The 19,990-nt window shown below is 48.2% G+C and overlaps 1 protein-coding gene across 1 annotated transcript; it reads right to left on the bottom strand.

Annotated features, from left to right (window-relative positions):
• Positions 1-9,583: 9,583 nt before the first annotated feature.
• On the bottom strand, positions 9,584-11,191 carry CHST2 (carbohydrate sulfotransferase 2; the record flags this gene model as incomplete). The annotated part of the gene is made up of 1 exon (XM_079704891.1): positions 9,584-11,191. The coding sequence occupies one exon, from the start codon at positions 11,189-11,191 to the stop codon at positions 9,599-9,601; it is 1,593 nt and encodes a 530-aa protein (XP_079561017.1). The 3' UTR covers positions 9,584-9,598.
• Positions 11,192-19,990: the final 8,799 nt, after the last annotated feature.

Genomic DNA, 19,990 nt, shown 5'->3' with positions numbered 1-19,990 from the left:
TGACTGATGCCTATGAGAATGACACTTGAAGACCACCCAGACACTCAGCTCTCTGCTTTGGATTCAACCTCATCTCCTACTAAAACTTGACCAGAATCCCAAAGGGCACTTCTTCTCTGATTCCCAGACATTCTATACAGATGTGAAACACTGGAATGGCCAAAAAACTGGTAGAAGCCAAGGAAATAAGTCTTAGGGCAAGGATGTGTCAGGAAACCAAGAGCTGTGGTTTCTAGTTTGTGCAATTTCTCTGACTAGAGACACAGAGGACATCTTTCAGCCTCTCTGCACCTCGATTTCCACACCTGTGGGTGACTGAGCTGTCTCTATCACATCAACCTTTATGACATGCCAGTATTTCCCAACTTTGCTAGGTCTCCACCTGCCCACTGAGTCCCTACCTCCAAAGCCTTAGAGTCACAAGCCATATATCCACCTCCTGGACATCCCTACTCCTTGAGCAGGGCTCACACCACCTCATCCTTGAAATTTTAAATAAGATTGCCTAGAAGCCCCATCTCACAGTGGGAGAGAAATTTCCTTCCCTGCCCAACGCCTCCAGGGAGTCCTAGAGTAAGCCCACACTCCCACAGGTCAATTCTAGCTTGAGTTCCTGCTTCCACTGAATTTGCAATTGCCTCCCTGCCTTTCACCTCCTGTAGTTTTTCACCCCATGTCATCCTGGGTGGCACTACTCTGATCCCTTCGGCCTGCAAAGCACCACCCACTCAAGGCAAAGCATGTAGCAGCCTTGCTGAAGGCGTGGAGTAACAGAGGCTACTACACACCGCAGCTGAGGAAGGCAAACACCTCCAGGCTGAACACTGGCCATTCCCTTCTCTCCCAGGGACATCACTGCAGGGTCCCCTCCTTGGGCTCCAGCATCCCGTCACGTTCTTGTCTCCTCTCTCTACCTCTTCCCCTCTTCCTTCAAACTCTTTCTCCCAATCCCCAAATTTCCTGTTCAGATTTTCCATGCCTTCTTCCCCCCACCAAAATGGCCTATTACATGTTTTGCTAAACAAAGGTCATTCCAAGAGGATTTCTGACCAACAATTGCTTCTTTCTTTCTGCTGCAAAAAATGCATCTCTAACAATACTGATAACACCTGTTCCCTGGCTGAAGGCATAATGCCTCCAGCATTTAGGAAGCATTTCTCAGAAAGCATTTGGCTGGAATAAAAAGCTTTGCTATTTTGTTGGTATCCCTTATATGGAAATAGTGTGACCTCTCATGTACCAAGCAAAAAGAAAGAGGCTCTGTCACTTAAATAGCTGCGTGACCTGAGGAAAATTAAGCATCTAAACCTATATTTCCCTTCCGTAAAGTGGAGACACTCATCACAATGAAAAAAAAAATCTATTTCTATGTGTCTATATGAGATGATGGATGCTCACTAAACTTACTGTGGTAATTATCCCATGATGTATGTAAATCAAATCATTATGCTGTACGTATTTAACTTAGTGCTATAGGTCAATTACACCTCAATAAAATTGGAAGAAAAGATGGAGACAGTAATACTTATGCCATAGGATTGTTATGAGAATCAAATAGAATCATACATATAAAGTACTTTGCACAGTGACTAGCACATAACAAATGCTCTACAAAGGGTAAATGACTATTAGTACTATTATCACCATCACAATTAGGGCATTTGAAAGTGAAACTAAAATGGTGATAGAAACTTATAAAAAGCACAACACATCGAGAAGTCACTTGGGAAATGTAAAAATATAAATGAAGACTTAACCTAAAAAAGTGCACTCGGAGCTCACATTCTGGAAGGATACTAGTCTCACCAGCAAGTGTGGCTGGTTAAATAACAGGGCTAAAAACTATAAATGTGAATGCCCATTCTTTCAGAAGGAAAATGTGTTTCATTTCTATTTTTCTTTTAGAAAGAAATAACATAATACCCTCCTTCATCTAAAGATGCTGAGCATGAATATGAGAACATCAAATATTTTAATTCCTCCCAGGAGCTAGTTCAGTGCTAGAGAGAATAAGAGTTTGCCAGAGTAACTGGGACATCTGAAAATGGAAATGTAATATTCAGACCTCCACATTGTTCCTTGAAACCCTTCCAGTCCCTGAAAAAGTTAAAAGATGATCATACCAGTGATGAGCTCCACATGTCAAAATAAATACACGGGCTCAGCCTACATTACCGCCATACATTTTCCTAGTGGGCCCTTAAACATCGTATCATTTCTACATGCACCCGCCAATGTTCATAGCAGCACTATTTACAAGAGCTGAGATATGGAACCTAAGTGTCGATCAACAGATGAATGGATAAAGAAACTGTGGTGTGTGTATATATATATATATATATATATATATATATATTTTCTATTGTGTATATATCTATATTAGAGATAGATTCCATTGTGTATATATATATTCCATTGTATATATATCTATATCTATAGATAGACAGGTAGATAGATAGACACAATGGAATACTACTCAGCCATAAAAAAGAATGCAATTTTGCCATTTTCAGCAACATGGATGGAGTTTGGAGGGCTTTAGGTTAAGTGAAGTAAGTCAGACAGAGAAAGACAAATACTCTATGATATCACTTATATGTAGAATCTAAGAAACACAACAAACTAGTGAATATAACAATAAAGAAGCAGACTCACAGATACAGAGAACAAACCAGTGGTTACCAGTGGGGAGAAGGAAGAGGGGCAGGTAGAGGTGGAAGAGGGGGAGGGGCAGACTACCAGGTGTAAGGTGGGCTCAAGGACGTATTGTCCCACACGGGGAATAGAGCCAGTATTCTGCAATAACTGTAAATGGAAAGTAACCTTTAAACATTGTATTACAAAATTTTTAATATGTAAAAAGAATACATATATATTACGTGCACGGGTAGGCCCAAAAGAATTGTATCATTTCTATTGACTGTAATTCAGTTGTTACCTTTCTTTGGGGGGCTCCAATTTAGTGTTCCTCTGTCTCAAACATTAATAGGGAAAGACCACATTTGAGGCCTTCCACAGGACTTTTTGGAATTCCTTTTCATCCGTATTGATTTGTCTGGCTTTTTCTGCCTTCTGTCTGGCACACATATGAAGCTCAGACCCTGGTGGAATGTCACATCCCAACTCAAAAGCCTCTGACAGTGTCTGCTCCCCTCAATCCCTTCTGCTGCGGTGGCTTCTTGGGGGATCTCTTTTATTTAGCACTCCTTTTTTTTTTTTTTTTTGGCTGTGCCGGGTCTTAGTTGCGGCAGGTGGACTCCTTAGTTGTGGCATGCATGTGGTATCTAGTCCCCTGACCAAGGATCGAACCCAGGGCCCCTGTTTTGGGAGCATCGGAGTCTTAGCCACTGCGCCACCGGGGAAGTCCCCAGCACTCACTTTTTAAAGACCCACGAGCAAGATGCTGCTTCAGTGTTGGGGAGACACACACACAGATAGGATCCAGTTTCTTTCCTCTTGAAGGACCATGACTAGAAGAGGAAGTGGATTATAAACAAAGAACCCCAATCTGCAGGGATACATACCGATAGATCTATGCACGAGGCAGTCAGAGGGAATAGGAGACAGAAAGACACGTCTGCATCTTGGAGCAGGGCTGATAAGTAAAAGCTTCAAACATATCTAGGCTCTTCGATAATGAGTAGGAATTTACAAAGTAGAGAAGAAATGGCAGGCAGGAGAGGGGAGGAGAGTGCAGAGAAATTTCCCCAGAGAAGAGCAGGACATCCCACACTTATAATGAAATCAACTTAGCCAAACAGACTGGACACAATAAGGAGGCTTAGCACACCCTGCACCTTTACTCCTTGCGTTCATTGTAACTTGACCTTCTGCTTTTCTATGCACAGACTCTCCCTCTCTATTATTATACACGAAGCAAATGCAGAGAGTCCCACAGTAGTTTCAGAAGGAAGGGAACATTGTTGTCAGCAGAAGTTACTAGCATCCCCACGCTGAGGACAAGGAGGTCAAGCTCTCCATCCTTATGGAAGACTATCTGACCTGTTCCTGCCAGAAGGATTCCCCTGACGGCACAGGCCATATATATATATATATATATTATATTTATATAAAGTTATAGAAAATAACTTCTTGAACTTAAGAAGTAAATATTCAGATCAAATGGGCTTGATGAATACTAGACAAAATTAACATAGAGACTAGTTCTTGTGCAAGTTAGAAATTTTAATTTTTCATAAAAAGAATTCTGGAAGACAGGAAAAAACAAAATAAAACAAACAAAAAGAATAAACAAGTTAGCTACAAGGGAACAAAAATCAGGACCAGAAGTTAATAAAGCAATATCCATCCTGAACAGGATTGGTCCCAAGTTGTCTCAAGCCCAACTGATGACTCAGAGGGCCTTGTCAATCACTTGCTACAATCATCAAGGATTATTTGTCATGTGTGCACTCACCTCCTTAGAATTCTATCATGCAGAGTGCACTTGTCTCGCTAGGATGTCTGTGCTTTCATTATAGTTACACACGATACCCTGCAGCCACTTTCTAGGAAATCGTAGGCCACTGTTATTTATTCTCTCCTATAATTAAGCATTTCGTTTCTGTATCTGGATGCAAGACTGGCTTCACGACAAATACCCGTACAGTTTGTGGGCCCTACACTCAGAAGGGCCCATGCTTGATTTAATCCTCTGCTGCTGCAGAATGGAAATGCTTAAGAATTTTTTTAACAGGAGGCCCTGCCTTTTCATTTTGCACGGAGCCCGACAAATTATGTAGCTGGTCCTGTCTCGAGGATTCACTGCCTCAAGGTGAATTTCTATCAAGCCCTGTCTACACACTCAGGATGGGAGCCATTACTGAATGGTTCTGAGTACAGCTTTTGGTTACAGAGATCATTTTCACAGTCATTTACTTGGCAGGGTGACTGTCACCAACCTGAAAGTTCAAACAGCCCCACAACACATCTGAAGTCTGATTACAAATAACTGGCTTGGTCAAAAGTTAAGCTTCGGCCTTGGCTATCCTCTCTCATCCTGCCAGGTATACAGACAGGCCTTATTTCTTCAAGGCTCCTTCAAGTTTATAAACAATACCACCTCCAACACTGGTTCATAAAGTTTCCCATTCTACAAACTTAATGTGTTATTCAGAATTGAACCATTTCCTTAGCATAATTTGATGAAGGGTGTGCAGAATTGTATCAGATGTAATAAAAGTCAAGCCCTGTAATTTCAATTATTAAACACTTGTACCAGAGCCCATACCCAAGCGGCTCAGTGGCTTGTACTTGAACTGCAAAAGTAGCAGCCGGATTGCCAGAAAAAAAGGGAAGGTATGGAAACCAACTGTGTTCTTAGCCGTGACAGATTTGAAAGAGTCCTTCTCAAGGCGAGTGACAAAAGGGATCTATAAACTGTGCATTTGCCTTGGGACATCCCATCACCCACCTCAAGCCATTCTGCAGATTGCAACGGTCATTTTCTACCTGTCCACATTGGATCCTGACACGGAACTGTCACTGGTTCTGATAGAATCATCGCCCACGAGCTCTCAGAGGCCTGAGATCGAAAAGTGTCCCTCCCCACACACCCATTAGCTGGTATAAAAACATTCTCTCTTCCAGACCTCAAGACAGTGCACAAACACACTTGTATGTGCAGGCGGGCATGTGTGCTGTGCATAGAGAGGGAAGGGAAGGAGGTCGGGGGAGGGTGGTAAAGTGACACCTCGTCTTTATTCACGACTACAGCTAAGACACGCCTTTTTACTTCCCTCTTAGCCTTTCTGAAGTCATCTCTAGAGACGGGGTTTCCAACATGATGTTTATTTCATTGTTCAGACAGAGGGAATACTCATTTAACGGCCTCACTCAGATTCACATTCACATTAATTTCAAACAGACAGCGTAATTCAGCCACCACTCTCCAGTGTGCAGCAGAAATCCTGGACAGAACTGGCCACGGCCCGGCAGGGGATGCATGGGGACAGGCAGCCATTGTCTCATCCACTATCCACAATAGGACTCACTTCCTGCAAGTAACTATTCTCTGTCTGGGTGAAACTCACAGCACTCGAAACCATAAATAAATATCACAGGCTTCTGCCATCATTAACAACATCCCTTAGGTACCAGGGCAGCATTTATTCTGCCCCTATGTTCTGATCCCTGCCTTTTATCTTGTTCATGCCGTTGGAAAAACAAGTAATAAAAATAGAAATCCTCATTTGGAGACTTTTACCTCTCCATGTTCAGAAATTCTAATTCATCAGTGGGAAATACTGAACTAAACACAGATCCTCCTGGAAATCTTGAAGGTGTTTCTAGTGCCTATGCCCCACATCTAAATAGAGCCTAAGGCCCTTTCTCTTCAGCAAACTTTGGTGAACAGCCTGGCACTTTCTCCAAACAGGTAACTCGTTTTCCCACTCTTTCCCTTCTGAGCACTTTCAAAATTGGATAGTTACGTATTTCACTCACTTAATAAATAGTTATCAAGTACCCACTGTGTAGTAGACACTGAAGGGTACAGGATTTGCCCCCACGCCCGCCCACAAGGTACCCACGGGTCAGTCTGAATGAGGCCTTTGAGTGCCCCTGAGCTCCCTGAAACTCAAGCACCCAGCCTGAGCTGCTGCCCCTGTTCCAAACTCATATTTGTTGGCTAAATGCACTGAGTAGACTTTGTTTTACAAATAGAGCTTTCTAATTAACAAAGGCATTCCAAAGGCAATGGGGTAAATCAGGCGTGCTATCAGTCAAGCAGAATTTGAAAATAAAAATCACTCTGATAACCTGCTCTGAAGAATATGTCCTCCTGCTGATGGACATATTGCCCAGTTGGGAACGGTGAAAGGAACTCCTTCACATTTGCTGCTTCAGAAATGGTCACAATTCTCTGTCACAAATTGTGTGGCACAAGTCTGCTTGCTCCCGGGGCTGACAGAAGCTGATTAACGCCCAAAATTGCTTCTCTCCTTCTCAGACTTGTAGGTGAATGTCACTGATATGACGATCTCGGCTGTTAGCGGGAACTACACCTGTCTCGCTTTCCTAGAATGCAGCGAGGTACAAATCTCCAGGAGCAACAATTCACCCTGTCAAATTACCGAGCCCAGGAGTGGCACAGTGGAGAGAAGGCAGCTGCTACAAAACAAGGATATTATGGGCGGAAACCCCGTTCAAACACAGCAAGGGGAGAACTGTGGGTGTTTAGCTTAAATTTTCATCGGAGCAGAGACCGTGAATGTGCTGCAGGCTACAAAGCCTCTACATGGCATCTCACCTTTTAAAAATACAAGATCCAAAAACATCGTGATTCCACTTTAATGCAATCAAAGTCCTTAGCTATCCAGAGAGAAGAATGAATTCAACTGCTTAAAAATCCTTCACTCAAACACTAAGCGTGAATTTTACTGTGATTAAGTGAAACGAGTTGATTCTAATGCCACATGAAATTTGTTTTTAAATGGTTCTTTTATTCAGAGTGGTTGCCTTTTAATGATGCTGCCTTAATTTCCTGCTAAACCTGTTTCATCTCTAGTCATCCAACATTAATATTTATTTTGTTCATTTACTTTTAAAGTATTCTTAAATTAAAGTTGTTACAAATATTCTACTGCTGCTGAAGATAATTCAGCACAGGCGCTACCATGAAAATATCATAGAAACCATGATCAATGTGTTATAGCTGTAATCTGGATTAATAAACAATTACTATAAACAATTTTAGTAAATTAAGAAATAACCATTCTAGAATGTGTTATAAAATCCACTGCTAAATACATCCCTTCTTTTTAACCTCTGTGCTTTTAAACTCTCGGAATTCTTAACAGTGTAGTTAGATTTCACATTGTAATAAAAATTATACTTAAAGTATTTCCCATGTACACATTCCTTTTCATTATATTTTCCTTCAAATGAAATCCTCAGCATTTAACCTATACAGATTGGCTTGCACAAATCTCACAATAAATTACAGTAAAATAAAATTATGATGAACTTGAACTTGTACCATATTTAATGTAATATACAACTACACTCTCTTGTTCCTATTTAGCTTCATAACTTCTTATCATAATACAACATTCTGCAGAATGCTTCAGTACAAATGGGCTCAAGACAGCAGCAACACCATTACCACTACAGGAAAATTGCAATGGTTCTTTCCCTGGAAAATACCAAATCTCAAAATCCAACATACAAACTCATAATTCATTTTCATTTCCTCTTTCCCATAATTTATTTTCATATCTAAAAGAAGCTCTTGGTTGAAGACTTATACTGTCAGCAACACGTAGCTTCTTTGCAATTTCTTACTTTCAGAAAACATGATAAAAGAAAAGCAATGTACCCCACAAGCAACCTAAGTAAACCATTATAAATTCACATTCTCTTTTGCACTCATTTGGATGGGCAGCCAGGAATAAGGGGGATAACCTGTGGGTGCCCTTACAGTTCCCAGATCAAACTTCCCTTTTCATATGCCTCTGTAGACTGTGTCAGAGGCAGAAAAACGCCCCAAACTCAAATACTTCTGTCACTTTTCTAACCAAAGAACTTGTTACTGTTGCCAACAAAACGGTCGCACTAACTTTTGAGGTTTGTGTTATCATCAGAAGTTTTTTGAACTACATACTTCTCTTTTTTAAAAAATCCTTTTTCTGAACTAACCTCAGGACCAAAACACTGGTCTCTGCTTCAAGGTTTCCCAGTGTTAAGAGTAATCAAAACCGAATGCCTTCAGATCCTCAAGGGGTTGCTTCTTCCTTTCTGTGCTCCAAGTGGAACAGGAAAGTAGTGCTGTGCTTTTTCCTCCACTGCCCTGCTTGGTTTTTGCCTTTAGAATCTGAAGATTTGTCCCCATTCCTGGGCACCTGACAGACTGTGATTTACATGGGAGAACACAACTCCAAGGCTCTTATCAAGGAGTCTGAAGCTGCTCCCACCCATCTGAGCTGTTTTCTAGGAAACAGACAGGAAAAGGGGGTGGGGGGAGGAGAAGCAGATTCTGTCTGAAGCTGCACAGGACAAGGAACACAGGCAAATCCAAAGTAATGGAGGCAAATGTAAAAAAGAATATTATTTATTATTTTCTTTATTAACACTCACATATAACCTTTGCTTTTTACACAAAAGTCTACTTAGAAGAATGCCTCCTTGGTTTAGCATGCCCAGTGGGGCTTTTGCTCCTGGACCACTTCCCCTTTCTCCACCCTCCCACACCTCCCACCCCACCCCCGACATCCAAATGACTCTTCTACATGTTCACAGATACCACGAAAATTTTGGAAACAAGATTTGGGTTACTGGATCTTGATTTAATCAACATCCCACTTCAAAATGGAAGGCAGGTAGGGGAGAGGGTAGGAAAAGGCAGGGGAGAGAAGAGGAAGGACAGCGGGTCAGAACTTTCCAGCCTTGCCTTTTCTGAGATGTGTGTGTATTGTGGCTGTTCCTTGAAATTCAATGACTCAAAACACTGACAGCAAGTGCCTGTGTGGTTATTTATATTATGTATCTGTAACAGAATGTGTGGGCTTCCTCAGTTTGGATCTGGGCTGTTTTTGTTGAAACACACCACAGTCCTTCTGTGGGTGTCACCACAGGGAGTCTGGTCTCCCGGGAACCCCTCTCAGAGCCGGGGTTTCCGGAGCAGGGTCTTGCTGAGGTCCCTGACCTCTTCAGGGCTATTGACCCGCTCGTAGCCCAGCACGGCCATGGGCTGGTAGCAAAACTCCTCCACCTGTTTGATCTGCTGGAAGGTGAGGGCGGTCCGCCAGGCGTTGGCGGCCTGCGTGGCGTTGCGTGCTGACACCACGAAAGGCTTAGAGGAGGAGCCCGAGCCACTGGTCATGTTGAGGGCAAACTGCTCCATTTCAGGGCTCACCAATAGCCCCACAAAGTCATACACCCTCCGTAGGGTCTTGACGGGGTCTCCCACCAGGTCCTCGTACCGCACCACCAGGTAGTGGCCTTGCAGCCAGTCAGGGGGCTGCAGGGCCGTCTGCAGCGTCTTGGCCATGCTGTGGCAGATGACCTCCATGGCGCCAAGGGCGTGGTAGTCTGCAGGCCCACCCATGCTCTCCTTCTTGGCGCCCAGCTTATGGCCAGCGGCCTCCAGGAAGGGCATGCGGTGCGCTCGGGGGTCCCGGCTGCGTACCACCTGCAGGCTTTCACGGATGAGACCATGACGCGAGCGGATGCGTGAACTGGCCACAGCGCGGGGATCCCGCACCAGGTGAATGACCTTGAGGTCCAGGGCCGGGTCGCGCAGAAGTGGCGCCAACACGGCCACGTCGAAGACACGCACGCCCTTGATGACCAGAGTGCGGTACTTGCGGCATTCCTCCTCGAAGCGCGCCAGGCGCTGCGGCGGGCACTTCTTGCACACGCGATCGTCCACCAGTCCAACGACCTCCTTGCGGTAGGCGGGGCAAAGTGGCGACGAGCACACCACCTTGTTGGTGGCCGCGCCAAAAATGCCCAGCGTGGTGAGGTTGCGCCCCCCGCTGCCAGCGGGACTGTACAGCTGGAAGACGGAGAGGTCGCAGCGGTAGAGAGCGCTCAGCATGTCCCGCGCCGCCCCTTGCAGGGAAACGGCGTCCCCCGGGTACAGTTTTTGCCACACGTGCCACACTGGCTCGTAGAGGAAGAACACTTCGGGGTTCTGGTTGAAAAGCTCGCCGAAGAAGGACGAGCCCGAGCGCCACGTGGTGAACACGTACACCAGCTGCCTCTTGTCCCCGCCATCCCCGGTGCCCCGAGTGCCATTACCGGGAGGGGCTGCGGCCCCCGCCGCCCCCGCCCCGGCTGCCGGAGCCGCCCGGACGGGGGCGACGGGAGAGCGGTATGGGGTACGGGGGTCCAAGCGGGTGTGTGCGCGGGGCGGCACGGCCGGAGGAGGCCCCGGACGCCCCCAGCCGCCCCCAGCCGCCCCCGCCGCGGCCCCGAGCGGCCCGTCGGGGCTGCACTGCTGCAACGGCTCCTTGTGCCACTTGTAGTCCAGGAGGTTGAGCATGGTGAGCACCAGCAGCAGCGCGTAGCCCGCGCACAGCACCAGCGCCTTCCTGCGGAACACCTTCATTCCGAGCGGGGACGCGGGCCAGCGGCGACCCGGGCGCCGGGGCCACGGCGGGAGCAAGGCGCGCGGCCCGGCGGCAGGCGCGGCCGCGAGCAACCGGGGGGGCGCGCCCGCGGGCAGGGCTCGCGGCGGGCTGCGGCTCATCACAGGCACAACCCGGGCCGGCAGCGCGGCGGAGGCGGCCCTGCAACCCGGGAGGAGGACGCAGCGGCCCGGATTCGGGCGCTGGGACTTGGGCCGCGACTCCGAGGCGGGCGCGGCAGCAGCGGCGGCTGGTCCCCGGCGCCCAGGGTTGGCTCTCCCATGGCAGCGGCTCTGAGAAGGACCTGCGAGGGGAAGCAGAGTAAGCTCGTGCGCCCCAATCCTCCTCCCCCTAATTAACGCCCACCCTCGGGTCTGCCTGGCTACCCCGCTAACCTGGAGCCGCGGGCGCTCCCCGGAGCGGCCCGGGAGCACAGCCCGGCGGTCAGTCCTGCTGTCACTCGTTCCCCGCCTTCTCGAGCGCTGTTTTCCGCCCGGGGTCCGCGCGCCTCCGAGGGGGCCAAGGGACTTGGTAGCCCAAGCCCTGGGCAGAGTTTGCGGGCAGCGGGCGCCCTGCGGCTGGGGAAGGGAAACTTTCACCGGGCCCGGAGCCCTGCTCTGCGCTCCGCTGAGTCCAGTGCGCCCGGCTCCATCGGCGTCTCCACCGCCCTCTCGGGACTGTAGCTTCCTTCCTCGCTCTGGTGGGGGGGGGGGGGGGGGGTGAAGCTGGCCGAGGGAGGGGAGGGGGAGGCGGCTTATACGGGACCCAGCTCCCGGCAAAGCGGCTCCGCCTCTCTTGCTCTCGGCCTCCGCGCCCCGAATCTTCCCATCTCTCTGGCGGTGGTAGATGGGGCGCAGCGCGACTCTGCAGCGGCGGCGGCGGCAGCTGCTTCTTCCATCACCCGAAGGATGCCCGGGCGGGCATTGCCGGCAGCCCCCGCCGCTCCTCAGCCTCCGACTGGCCCGGAAACCCCCTACACACACACACACACAGCTCTAGGCAAAGGAGCCGGGTCCGCAGCGCTCCCTTGCCCGCCTTCCCCGCGGCACCAGCCTCTTCAGGTCAACGAGGCATCGGGGCAGAGAAAACCGCGCCGCCGCCGCCGCCGCCGCCGCAGCCGCCGCGCGAAAGCCGGCGCCCGGGAGGATGCTGCTACCCGACTCTCCCTACGCGGAGCGGCTGCAACGCGCTCCGGCCAGCCTCTGCGCGGCTCCTGCCAGCCGGCGCCGGGTTGGTGCGCGCCGCCGTCTGTCGCTGCGGCTCCTCCCCTTCGGCGCGCTGCCCTCCTCCTCCGCGCGTCCCGCGCCCGCCCCCCTTTCGCAGCGCCCAGCTCCCGCCGCCGCCACCTTGGGGGTTGGAGATGCGGGTTCCGATTTACAGCGGCGCCGCTTGGGCCGCCATCCGCGCAGCGTAGGCTGTAGCAATCCGTGCGCCAAGCGCCAGGGTACGGACGCGGGGTTCGGAGCGCTCGGGCGTCCCGACCTCTGGGAAACTTGGATTCTCCGTGCCGCTACCGGGCTCAACCGCACAGTTTTGCTCTCGGAAAGAGTTGGTGATAAAGTTTGGGCAGAAATCCCCCAGCGGCCTCCCACTCCGCTCTCCCCCCGGGGTCGGCACCGCCGGGCCTCTCCGGGGACCGAGGACGCACCCGCGCCCCGGAGCGCTCCGAGGAGGCCGAGCGCGGCTCTCAGGCTTCCCACTCCCGGCTCGTCCCTTCCAGCTGGCCTGAGGCTTCTCCCTCACCGAGGAAGTAATAAATCTTTCTGACCCCTGGGTCAAAGAAGAAGCTTCAGTTTTCCGGAGGTGTGTGCCAGCGGGGCGTCTACTCCACCTATGGAGAGGGCCTCTTCGGTTTTATTAGCCCCCAGCAGACGCTCTCCCCACCTCCGATCGTAATGACGCGCCCGCTGTGACTGACGTCCTCGGGAATTGGGGTGATGGGGGGTCGGGGGTGACTCTTTGTTCCAATTTACAGTAAAATACTTGTTTTGCTTCTTGGTGTTAGAGATGAGATCAAACGATTTCACCCTAAAGGAAACGCAGTTTTTGGAAGTAGATCATTTTTTAAGTTAAGGTTTAAGTACTTTTTTTTTTTTTTAGGATAATGAGGAACAGCCCTCCCTCCCTCCCTCTCCTCCTCTCTCTTTCTCTCTCAATCTCTCACCAAAAGAGACTAAGCCATAGCTCAGTTTCATCCGCAAAATGGGGACAATTATAATAGCCTCCAGTAATTGAACGGTGATGGGGAGCTAGACGCCCAGATGATTAAACCCCACTTGAGTCCTGGGCTGAATCGCTACGAACTGCGACCTGTCTTGAAGCTCACGGGCCGCTGGTAACAGACTGATCTCCTGGAGACATTTTGCTGCCTCCTGTCCTGATGGAGTTTTTAGAAATTTGATAAAGTTACTGCGAATTTATGTTTGTACTGTTTGGGGCAGCCTTCCTCAGCAAGATCCGTCTAAACTAAAAAATGTTGTTTGTGCTATTATTCTTCAGTGAGTCTTACTAAAGTACGAATCTTCGGAGTGCAAGGAGTCTTAGAAAGTGACTTAATTCATATGAGTTTTCAGGGCAGAAAAATGTTCCAAGAACTTGACCTAGCCTCGTTTTCCAGAAAAATCCATAATGCCACGGGTAGAGTTCAGATAATTCCACCCCCCCCCCCCCGTGGTTCTGATAAAAGGTAAGGGTGAGACGTTTCTGACACAGATTTTATGCAAACAGAAAGAGGGAGAGTAGACATCGAATTTTATCCACAGCTTTCTCAAGCAGCATGGCATTTCCCCTGGGAGCATGTCAGGACAGACAGACATTTTTAATCCCTGTTTACAGACGAAGATGATAGTTTAATGGAGTGACTACCCTTTCCCCACGAAACTGAAGTGATATTGACACATTAAAAGACTGGTGGAAGAGAGGAAGTTACGGAGGCAAGAAAACCTCGACGTTAGTATTCAGCCTGGTTCCAAGAAAAATAATGTCGAATATTTAAAATTTAGTCCCTGGCTTTGTGGTTACTCAGAAAGCCCCTGAATTGCAGTTATTTGCTGTAAGGGCCCTTTTCTAAACAATTGTTTGCATAGAAACAGTTTTGTCTGCCATTCTGTAACACTTTCCTGAAGTTGGCAAAATACTAAATCCATTTGCCAGACACCCCCCCCAGTGAGTGCTCAGCTGGCATCAATTTACAGGTTCCAGCATCTCCACCCTCTCCTTGCTTGCAAATGTTTTACCGTTTTGCACCGTGTCATGATTAATTCCAGCCTTCGTCACAACTAATGACACCCAAAGACTTGATAACGCCTGTCCTCCCACGTGGGTTCAGGATGTCCTTTCATTTTAAGCCACTTATCCCGTTAGCATAGTAATGACCCAGACCTATAAGAAGTCACATAATTTCGTTGCCAGAGGAGTCAGGCCACAGGGCTGTCCTTAATTTCAGCTCACTGTTGAGTTTATTGCAATTCAGAGTCTTTTCCAGGAGGCTCCGCAGTCCATCCTCTGCGGTCTGGGCTGTGGAAAGGAAACTGCTGTTGGAAACTTGCTGTGGCATTTACCTAATCCTGGGCAGATAGGAGGCCAAACGTTCTGGGGTGCTGTAGGCCCAGGGCCCAGCCTGTGGGATGTGGCAGAGAGATCTTCCCCAGACCTTCCTCCATAGTCTGTCGAGAAAAGATGTAAGGCTGGGTTACCCGGCCAGTTTCCGTCCAGGCCTGTCTGTGTCACTGTGGACCCACAAGATTCCCCTCTGGGGAACGCCTGCCCCTCTCCGGGCACCAAGATAGATTCAGTCACTCATCGTTTCAGCGAATATGCATTGTCAGGGGAACTTGAGCACACAGAATTGGATTAACCATAATCCTTGGTTTAAAACACACTGTTGGGGCTTCCCTGGTGGCGCAGTGGTTGAGAATCCGCCTGCCAATGCAGGGACGCGGGTTCGTGCCCCGGTCCGGGGAGATCCCACATGCCGCGGAGCGGCTGGGCCCGTGAGCCATGGCCGCTGAGCCTGCGCGTCCGGAGCCTGTGCTCTGCAACGGAAGAGGCCACAACAGTGAGAGGCCCGCGTACTGCAAAACAAACAAACAAACAAAAAAAACCACACTGCTGTCATTAGTCCAAGTGTGGTCCTTTTCTTTTTTATATGATTTTAAATAATATAATGAATACTCATGAACCCACTACAGAGCCCACGAACCTCCAGAGGTAACCGCTCTGCTTAATTGAGTTTAAAAGCTGAAATGAAATGGTCAAGTTTGGGGTGAGGCGGAGAGGGGTTTGCCTTAACTGGCAAAAAAGGAAATAGCCTGAATCGTCTGACGGCTGTGAAGGAACTCTTTTGAGTTCCCACCTTCAAATTCTAGTATGTAGCCACCAGTCATCCTGAGGAACTCCAGCCCAGCCTCTACATCAGCACCAGTGACCTCACCCCTCACACCTCTCCCTGGCCTTATTTATCACCAGCTGGATGAGAAGAACACACAGGTTCCCACCTGTGTCTTTCTCCTCCACAGAACACTTTGCTACTCACTTCACTTCTGACGCTCCAGGTCACCAAAAGTGTGGATTCTTTCCCCAACACCAAGCAATTCTGTGGCACCCGCTGGGTGTCCAGCAACTTTACTCAATTCTGACACTATTTGCCTGGAGATAGCGTCAGATCCCAGAGGTTAGGGGCTCAGTCCCACTAGACTGCCCCCCACTTCAGATGCCAGTCGCAAATCCAGATTGCCACCTGGGATTCTGACCAATCGGTCCTAAGTAAGAGGTTTCCCACGACCCCCTCCTCGGGTTCAGTTAATTGGCTAGAACGGATCACAGAACTCAGGAGAAGTTTACTTCCGTTTATCGGTTTATCGTCAAAGGGTACGATAAAGTATATGGGTGAACAGCCAGATGGAAGAGATGCACAGGGCAAGGTATGTGGGAAGGGGCACAGAGCTTGCACACCCTCTCTGGGCTCACCGCTCTCCCGGCACCAATACATGTTCACCGGCGAACCCCCTACTGTTGGAATGTATGGAGGCTTCTCATGTTGTCATGACCAATGGTTAACTCCATTTCCAGCTCTTCTTCCCTCGCCGGAAGATGGGGGCTGGGGCTGAGAATTCTAAGTTTCTAATATGACTTGTCCTTCTGGTGACCAGCCCTTATCCAGGAGCCACTCAGAAGCCCACCCAGAGTCACCTCATTAGAACAAAAGATGTTCCTAGTACTCTTACCACTTAGGAAATTGCAAGGGTTTTAGGAGTCCTGTGCCGGGAACCAAGGACAGAGACCAATATATGTATATTTCTCATTATCTCACACTAACACTGACTGGGCTGCTCACTCATAACCCCTGATCTGCTGGGCTCTTTTATTATTATTTAATTATAACCTCCCATTCAAAAAAAAAAATAGCAGGAATGTGAGGTAGCCCACAGAGATAAACACAAGAAAAATGATCAAAGGGGAAAATAACATGAAGCCAGGGGTATGGTCTGGACAGCAATTCATTTCATGAGGTCCTGTGCAACTGTGAGAGGCGAGTCCAAAAATTGGCTCTGAGCTTCCTAGTAGGCATTGTAAAGAAGGAAAGTTGCTCAGGAGATTGACAGCTTTGCCTGACAGAGAGAACTAAGAAAATAATTTCTCTTCTTTGTATTGTAAGACTCATTCATGTGATTTCTTTGTTCACTGCTTTTTTCCTAATACTAGCACCCTATCTGGCATATAAGTGTTCAATAAATATTTGTTGGCTAATTACTGTGGGTCCTTAAAAAGGAATTACGCAGCATGGAAAGTGTACTATGTCCTTAAATAGGTCTCCACGATCTACAATAAAAAAAACTATAGAGTTGGGGCAGTAGGTGCTGGTTCTTATAAGCCCAGTCAATGAAATCTAATGTCATAATATCAATGCTCAGTTCAGGAAAGGTGGACTAGTGTGGGCTACATCTACCACTCTGATGGTCTGGCCTGATGGCTCATCTCAGCACGCTGCATTAAGCTATTTCTCATGCCCAAGTGTGTAGGGATGAATCCCTTCTAGGAAGAGGCTTCTTGGAGAATTGACTGCCTGGAAACAGACTCAGCTTCTGTCAATTCTTTTCACATCTCCATGCCAAACATCTCCCAACAGCAGTAAGAGCTGTGTCTTGTGCTATCCTCAGCTAGAAAGTGGTCTTGAAGCATTTGGAAAATCATTTCATTTCCCCCTCCCCACCCCGCTCTCCCCCTTCTGTTTCCCAGGACTTGTGAGCTATGAACACACTAAACGGAGTTGAACTGGGAGCAGGCAGCGTGCCTTGCTCCAACCACCACCCTCGTCCCCAGGCTGGACCTCCAGTTTGCAGGAATTGCTCCTTGGAGCAAATCTGTTCTCTCCACGGAGAGCCTGTCCCCCAACAGTTGGATGTCTGGAGGTTGGACCTCCCTATAGGCCCTGAGAGATGGCCAACTGCCTCACTGTGGACCTTCTGGACACATCACTCACCTGGCCCCAGTCGGTCAGGAGCAATGACTTTCACGGTATTTTTGAAACACAACATTTGAAAAACTGGAGAAGCTTTGCCACTGGGGTTTTAGTCCATGATCGGAAGTACTTTAAAAATAATCAACCAGTCACCAAAATCAACTGTCGTGAGGAAGCAGAGATAATGTCACACTGGTGGAAACTCCGTGGGACATCCACATGTCTGTGCAGTAATAGAATTCTGCTTAAAACAAATAAAGAGCTGTCTAGTGTAATACCCCCATGCCTTCAATGTGACTTCTACCACAGGTAACACAGTCTCTGATAAAAGGCCGTCAACTGGAAAACTTTATTGACCTAAGAAATTAAGTTCCTTGAGATGGAGAAACAAGATGTAGTGGCTCATGGGGCTTCCCTGGTGGTGCAGTGGTTAAGAATCCGCCTGCCAATGCAGGGGACAGGGGTTCGAGCCCTGGTCCGGGAAGATCCCACAGGCTGCGGAGCAGCTAAGCCCGTGCACCACAGCTACTGAGCCTGCGCTCTAGAGCCCACGAGCCACAACTACTGAGCCTGCATGCCACAACTATTGAAGCCCGCATGCCTAGAGCCCGTGCTCCACAACAAGAGAAGCCACCACAGTGAGAAGCCCACGCATCACAACAAAGAGTAGCCCCCGCTCGCTGCAACTAGAGACAGCCCGCGTGCAGCAACGAAGACCCAACGCAGCCAAAAATAAAATAAATAAATAAATTTATAAAATTAAAAAATAAAAAATAAATTTTAAAAAAAGATATAGTGGTTCATGTACAGAATTTGAAATCGGCCCTGGATTCAATTCCCTGCAAGTTTACTTACTAGTTCTGTGTTCCCAGACAAAGTATGTCATCTCCTCGGGCCTCAGTTTTCCATCTGTAGTAATGGGATAATAATAGCCATCTCCTCGAATGGCTAGTAAAACCCAGGGCAAGTGCAGGAGGAAGACACACAGCGTGGCTCCGAGTGGTTAGTAAATCACAGTTCTTGCCCCCCACCCCAGGTGAAGGGTATCTTCTCCTTAGGGTGGCGTGAACTCTGGGGTCTGCAAAAGGAAGGGTGCCATATCACTTCTCCTACTCCTTCTTTGGTAAGGACATTTGGGGATCTGGCTCAGCGAGGGATTTTTTTTCAGGGTAGGGAGTGTTCTGGTTGAGACTTGTAAGGGCAGAAAGGTGGGAGAAGGATTCAGTGGTTAGCAGAAGGATGAGGCCATCATGACTGGAGTTTGACCTTGGGATTCATTGGCCTTGACGTCCCCTGGGCCTTGCTACTCAAAATATGGTCAGTGGATCGGCTGAATCAAGGTCACCTGAGAGCTTGTTAGAAATGCAAAATCTCGGGCCTCCCAACGGCTTCCATCAGAATCTGCATTTTAACAAGATCGCTGAGTGACTGGTCTGCACGTTAGAGTTTGGGGAGCCTGGGAAGCCCAGTAGCAGCCATTCTGGTGTTAATGAATGAACACCTAAATAAATAACTTAAGGTCACGCAGGTGGGTGACTGGTTTTCACTCCCTTTTCTGTCGCGCAGGATTATCAGGTGGCTAGGACAGGCTCCTTCTGGAGCAGTTGCTAGCACACATATTAATAAGAAATGCTTCCTCTCCACCGTCCCCACCCCAGGTACAGCCCCAGGCCAGGGTGCGCAGCCAGCGAAGCAGAGGCTGGAAACTTTGTGCAGAATACAACCTGCACAACCGCACGAGGGAATGTTCTTGGCACAAAAATAAGTAAAAATAATACAAATTTCCAGAACTCGTCCTTCACTCTCAACTTCCGTATTTACCTAAAGCCATAGAAATAGCTGCTTTGCTGGCATTAAATAGAAACCAAAAAAAGGAACTATGCCCGCACTTAATTACGGTAGCAACCCATCGTGACATCAGTTTTTTCTGAAGAAAGACGAGTGCTCTGGGCATGTTCTGAGTCTCATGGTACTCAGCGCCACACACAAAAGCAAATTCTATTCTGGGCCAAGTTATCTCCGTCCTTGTAACTTATAGACAAACTATTATGCAGAAAGCCAGCGATTTTCCACAGGTGACCTCCATGCTTATGTGTGTAATTTCTACGGTGTGTCGGTGAAGGCAGGGGAATGTAGAATTTCATGCATTCATTGTTTTGGCAGTCACAAGATAGAAAATCCAACCGGGGAAAATATCGGAGAAAGAAAGTAGGTCTTAACCTAGATAGTTTCATTCTGCATCTCCTCTGTCTATAGTTGGTCTTCCCCCCTCCCTGCCTCATGCCCCGCTTTCATCTATGGCAGCTTCTGAGTTCTGAATTCCCAAAGTTTTAGGTCAACTCTTTATACTTTGGCTCAGATCTTGCCTAGTTACACGCTGAAAAGTTGGATGCAATTTTGGCTCAGAATGTAACGTCTCATTAGTTTTCAGATGATATATCCTTGTCTTTCGACAGATTTC

This window comes from Hyperoodon ampullatus, assembly GCF_949752795.1.
Source record: "Hyperoodon ampullatus genome assembly, chromosome: 5".
In the NCBI taxonomy this organism is placed as follows: domain Eukaryota; kingdom Metazoa; phylum Chordata; class Mammalia; order Artiodactyla; family Ziphiidae; genus Hyperoodon; species Hyperoodon ampullatus.
The sequence above is the reverse complement of the archived record's forward strand: the minus strand, read 5'-3'. Positions and strand labels throughout refer to the sequence as shown.